Genomic DNA, 6,331 nt, shown 5'->3' with positions numbered 1-6,331 from the left:
GCCTGTAGTCCCAGCTACTCGGAGGCTGAGGCGGGAGAATGGCGTGAACCTGGGAGGCGGAGCTTGCAGTGAGCCGAGATCGCGCCACTGCACTCCAGCCTGGGTGACACAGCGCGAGACTCCGTCTCAAAAAAAAAAAAAAAAAAATAGGGATTAAGTTTCTAAATTAATCTCAAAAGAAAACAATCGTTATTTACTACATATGAAATGTTCTTTTTTTTTTTTTAAAAGGAGCAAAAGTGTTTCATTTCAGTGATAACTTAATCTGGAGCTAGAGTGTTTTATTTAACTTTCACCCCAAAGTTGCAAAGTGTTTTATTTTGAAGGTTTTCCCTGTAAAATAAATATTTTAATTCAATTTAAATAAAACCCACCAAGAAAACCTCAAGCTTTAAGAAGTCTCGCTTCCTGTGAAATGTGAGAGGAAGTCAGCACTGATTTCAGAAATCTGATTATAACAATAGATCCATCCCTAAATGAAGTGAATCTTGGAATCTCTTCCACTTTAAAACCATTACTATGCACCTTATGCCTCTGCTAGGCACTGGAGTAAGATGAAGCACCTTCTTGGAGTTTACATGCTGGTAATTGTGCCAGACAGTAATAAAATACGTAAGAATGGCTGTGGGGGAAGTCAGCTGTGTACTAATTACAGTCGCATTTCAGGACATTATTTAACATGTTGACTTTAACAGCCTAAGCCTCTTCTCCATGTGTGCACACAGGGTAGATCTCTGAAGGGTGGCGCTGTAACTTCTAGGGTAATGGCTGTGTTGAGTCAAGGCAGGATGACAGTTCAGCCTCCTCCCAGGCCAGTGCAAAGGGCTCTTCACTCAGATTAAAGCCTTCTCTCCCAGACTGAATTGTCCACCCCCAACACCCCTCCTACAGAAAATGTGGAGTCCTTGCTTATTCCCTGGCAGCCCTACCTAGTAGGGTGGTGAATTCATTATCAAACATGCAGCAAAAGATACTGAAAGTTTAGCGAAATGGCAACATTTTGGAATAAATGACTGTAATGTGCCTCGTGCCTGCCACCCGAACTGGCGCCCATTTTGCAGGTCAGTTGCTCTCCCTGGAAGGAAGAGTATTCTCGGATTTCACCTTGGAGGAGGAAGAGTTCAGGCTGCCGGAGCCGGACTAGCACTTCTGAAGATCCTGAGGGGAGGTCCTGTGACTTCCTTGGGAAGCTCAGCCTCGACCCCACCCCACCCCACCCCACCCCACCCCACCACCACAGGCTGCTGGAATCCTGGGACCACCCAGGTCTGCGGCCCAAATCCTTCCTCGCTAAGGGAAGGGGAGGGGTGTTCCGGCGAGGCCAGGGTGGGAAGGGGACGTTGGGCGGGATTGTGACATAAGATCGCCCTGGTGACATGGACAGATCTGGACCGAGCCTAGTAAAGGTGGCGTAAATAAAGGTGTCATAAAGGATGGGGTGGGGCGCGCGTTTGTCAGGTTTGTCTCAGGGCTGCCAGAAAGGCTCCCGCTCAGTGCAGGAGTGTCATGTCCCAGCTGCGTTTCTGGGGCCCATGGCCCCTCTTCACATGGCAACTATTGTGGCTACTAGTCAAGGAGGCTTAGCCTCTGGAGTGGATCAAGGACCTCTAACCCCCTGCGGCCGACTGAGCCCTGGTCTTCCGGCTCATCCTATCTCCCATGGGAATCTCCCCATGCACTTACTCCCCTGGCAGAACCGGGGGCTTTGATTACCTGGGGTCCTCTGCTTCCTCGCAGATGTCAGCCCCACCCCGGGAATTGACTGAGAATTTGGTTCGGTTCCTGGACATGGATTCAGCTGGAGAGCTGCCCCGCCCCCCGGCCAGAGCAGTTCTTGGCTGCACTCCAGAATCTAAATGATAGACAGACTGGACAAGAAAGGCTCCCAAAGGTGGTTCCAATGCTCAGCATCCAATGTCACCCAGCGTTACAGTTCAACCTTTGGACCTGTGACTTACCATCACTCCAGAACCCACTATGGAGGTGGTTCCAATGCTGGACTGGGATCAGAACCAGACCCTAGTTCAGCCTCCTCACCTCAAAAGTAAGGTTCAAACTGCAGATCTAGATCAGGCTGCAGATCATCAGGCAGATGAAATACTTGCTCCACCTCTAGACAGTAAGGATTCAAAAGCAGACAAGTTTATTGTTTCTCCCAAGAACACGAAGAAAGATCTAGCTCAGCGTCAGAAGCTTGCTAACGTTGTTGGAACTCCACACCGATTTATATCAAAACCTCAGCAGAATGAATATTCACGTATGGATATACTGTATCCTGGCTGCCTGCCCAGAAATCTGGGTGAACCCAGATGAGCCTCCAGGACTCCCTGAGCAAGTTGGACTTTGTCAATTCCGTCTAGAACCCAAAACTCAAACTGCAGAGACCCTTGAAGACATCCAGTCCTCTTCACTCCATCAAGAAGCCCCAGTGAAGATTCCATGGCTCTCTGAGGAGGTAGAACCTTCTCTAACCCATCAGGAGGCCCCAGCTCTGCCTTCACAGTCGCTTCAGGGGGTCCACTCTTCTTCAACAGAGCAGGAGACCCCAGCACAGCAGCAACCTGCCTCTGAAGAGACTGTAGCTCCGCCATTGATACATCATGAGGTAAATGTTCCATTGAAAAGTTAGAGTGAAACTCAGCACTCATGCTTGCCCAGTGTCACAGTCAAACCTGTGGGTGTGGAGCTTGTGGTAACTCCAGAGCCAGGTAAGGAACTTACATCAAACCAGGAACAGGCCGCTGCTCAGCCTCCAGAGCACCCCGAGGAGGTGGACTTTTCCTCAACCCAATTAGAGGCCCTAGCTCAGACACTAGAATACCCTGAGGAGACAAAACCCTCTGTAACCCAGCAAGGGACCCCAGCTGAGCCTCCAGGTCCTCCTGTAGAGGTTGAACCTTCCCCCAGTGAGCAGAAGCAGCCAGCTCAGCCTTCTGAGTTTCCTGGGGGGGTTGAACCTTCTCAGACCCAGCAGGAGGCCCCAGCTCAGCCTCCAGAGTCCTCTATGGAGAGTCTAGCTCAAACTCTACTGAATCATGAGGTATACTTCAACCTCCAGGTGAGGATCAAGCTTATTATAACTTCCCCAACATTACAGTTAAACCTGCAGATATGGAGGTTACCATAACTTCAGAGCCTACCAAGGAGGCAGAATCTACCGAAGCCCAGCAGGAGGCCCCATCTCAGCCTCCAGAAAAGGTGAAACCTTCTGCAAGCCAACAGGAGGCCGCAACTGGGCCTCCAGGTCCTCCTATGGAGCTTGAACTTTCCCCCAGTGAGCAGGAGCAGCCAGCTCAGCCTTCTGAGTCTTCTGGGGAGGTTGAATCTTCTCCAGCCCAGCAGGAGGCCCCAGCTTAGCCCTCAGAACATCATGAAGTCACACTTTCACCTCCAGGTCACCATCAAGCTCAGCATTCAGATTTGCCCAATGTCACTGTGAAGCCTCCAGATGTGCAGCTCACCATAGCAACAGAGCCTACTGCAGAGGTGGGAACTTCTCCAGTCCACCAGGAGGCTACAGCTCAGCTCTCAGGGCCAGGTAATGATGTAGAACCTCCCACCATCCAGCACGGGGGCCCACCTCTGCTTCCAGAGTCATTGGAAGAGGCTGGACCTTTAGCAATTCAACAGGAGACTTCAGTTCAATCTTCAGAACCTATTAATAATGAGAACCCCTCTCCAATCCAGCAGAAGGCTGCAGTTGAGCATCCACAGACCCCTGAGGAGGTTGAGTCTTCTCTAATCCAGCAAGAGGCCCCAGCTCAGACTCCAGAGCTCCCTAATGTAGTTGTAGCTCAACCTCCAGAGCATCAGGAAGTAACAGTTTCCCCTCTAAGCTGTGATCAAGTTCGACCTCCAACATTTCACAATGTCACTGTTAAACCTGTGGATCACATGGTTACCATGACTCCAGATTTCACTAATCAGGTTGCAATGTTAACCCAACAGGGGGCTCCAGCTCAGCCCTTAATGTCCCCTGAGCAGTTTCAACATTTGAAACACCAGCAAGAGATTATAATTCAGCAGCTAAATAACCCTGAAAATGATGAACTTAGTTCAATCCATCAAGAGCCCACAACTCAGCCTCCAACTCAGCTCTCCTCAGACTTTGAAAGTTCATTGAATGATGAGATGATATTTTCACCTCTAAATCTATCTTCAATATTCAGAAGTAATTCAACTTTGCCTAATACCACTGTTAAAAATGTGGATATGGAGCTTACCCTACTTACAGCAGTCACTATGGAGGTTGAACCTTCTCCAGTCCAGCAGGACAACCCTCCTATTCCTATTGAAGAGGCTGACTTTTCTCTAGCTCAGCCTGACCTCCCTTCCCCACCTCTGCATTCTCCTGAAAAGACTGAATCTCCAGTCCAGCAAGAGGCCACAGCTCAGACTTCAGATTTCCCTAAGGAGGTAGAGCCTTCTCCAGTCCAGCAAGAGTTCCCAGCTGAGCCACCAGAGCCCCCTAAGGAGGTTGAACCATCTGCAACCCAGCAGGAAGCCTCAGGTCATCCCACGAAGTGCACTGAAGAGATTAGTCCTCCACTGCAATGGGAGATAGCAGCTCAGCCATCAGAGCCACCTGAGATGGTTGAGCTATCTCCAGTCCTACAGCAGGCCCCAACTCGGCTTTTAGAGCCACCTAAAGAGGTAGAATCCTCTCCAGTCTAGCAGGCAATCTCTGCTCAGTCTTCAGAGCCCCCTATGGTGATAGAACCCTCTCTGACCCAGCAGATGGTCTCATCTTTGCCTCCAGAGTTCCCTCAGGAGGTAGAACCATCTCTAACTCAGCAGGAGGTTCCAGCTCAGATTCCAGAGACCACTATGGAGGCAGAACCTTCTCCAACCCAGCAGGAGGCTACGGTTCAGACTCCAGAGCTCCCTAAGGAGGTAGAATCTTCAAGCCAGCAAATGGTCCCAGCTTAGCTTCCAGAGCCACCTAAGGAGGTTGCAGCTCAACCTCCAGCTCATTTTGAGGTGACAGTTCCAACACCAGGCCAGGATCAAGCTCAGCATTCAATATTGCCCAGTGTCACAGTTCAACCTTTGGACCTGGGGCTTACCATCATTCCAGAACCCACTATGGAGGTTGAACTTTCTCCAACCATACAGGAGACCCCAACTTAGCCTCCTAAGAAAGTTGTACCCCAACTTCTAGTATATCAAGAGGTAACAATTCCAACACCAGGTCAGGATCAAGCTCAGCATCCAATGTCACCCAGCGTTACAGTTCCACCTTTGGACCTGGGACTTACCCTCACTCCAGAACCGACTACGGAGGTTGGACATTCTACACCCCTGAAGAAGACTATAGCTCCTCCAAAGCATCCTAAGGTGACACTTCCACATCCAGACCAGGTTCAGAACCAGCATTCACACCTGACTCAAGTCACAGTTCAACCTCTGGACCTGGAGCTTACCATAACTACAGAACCTACTACAGAGGTTAAACCGTTTCCAACCATGGAGGAGACCTCAACTCAGCCTCCAGACCCGGGGCTTGCCATCACTTCAGAACCCACTATAGAGATTGGACATTCCACAGCCCTGGAGAAGACTACAGCTCCTCATCCAGACCAGGTTCAGACTCTGCATCGAAGCCTGACTGAAGTCAGAGATCCACATACTGAGCTAGAACCTACTCAGGATTCATTGGTGCAGTCTGAAAGTCACGCCCAAAATAAGGCTTTAACTGCACCAGAGGAACAGAAGGCCTCCACAAGCACCAACATATGTGAGCTCTGTACCTGCGGAGATGAGACACTGTCGTGTATTGATCTCAGCCCAAAGCAGAGGCTCTGCCAAGTGCCTGTGCCAGAGCCCAACACCTACAATGGCACCTTCACCATCTTGTAAGAATCACCTTTCCCCAATTGTCTTCTGTGTCCTGCCTCACATGGCAGCCTTTTCCTGGGCGCCTTCCTGGGCCGCCTTTATCTCCCCAAGCCATCCTGACAACTGACTCTGCTTTCACCTTTTCTGGTCAACTCTTCCTTCTCCTCATTCTCCTTTAATGTTAGGCCCCTTCTCCAATTTTTGCTTGTGATTGCTCAGCAACATACATCTTAAATGTACAAATTATTGAGTGAAAGAAGTGATACAGAAAATAGTATGTATAATATGATTTCATTTATATAATGTTATATAATGTTCAACGTGGCAAAACTAAACTATGTTATTTATGACTGATATATAATAGGTAAAATTACATTTTATTTTATTTATTTTTGAGAAAGGGTCTGCGGTGGTGCAAACACGGCTCACTGCAGCCTGGACCTCCCATGCTAAAGCAATCCCCCCATCTCAGCCTCTCCAGTAGCTGGGACTA

General features: G+C 49.4%; 1 protein-coding gene and 1 pseudogene across 2 annotated transcripts; both read left to right on the top strand.

Moving 5' to 3' along the window:
• The first annotated feature begins 3,102 nt into the window (after positions 1–3,102).
• Positions 3,103–6,081, top strand: LOC103878868 (leucine-rich repeat-containing protein 37A3-like). Its single transcript, XM_017950793.3, is given in 1 exon segment — positions 3,103–6,081. A coding segment is annotated over 1 exon segment (1,563 nt). The 5' UTR covers positions 3,103–3,111; the 3' UTR covers positions 4,675–6,081.
• LOC101011393 lies at positions 4,682–6,081 on the top strand (annotated as a pseudogene). The gene has a single exon (XR_004179287.1). The product of XR_004179287.1 is annotated as a leucine-rich repeat-containing protein 37A-like (transcript).
• Positions 6,082–6,331: the final 250 nt, after the last annotated feature.

The sequence above is a fragment of the Papio anubis genome, chromosome 17 (assembly GCF_008728515.1).
Source record: "Papio anubis isolate 15944 chromosome 17, Panubis1.0, whole genome shotgun sequence".
Taxonomy (NCBI): domain Eukaryota; kingdom Metazoa; phylum Chordata; class Mammalia; order Primates; family Cercopithecidae; genus Papio; species Papio anubis.
Note: the sequence above shows the minus strand (reverse complement) of the source record. Positions and strands in the feature narration are given on the sequence as shown.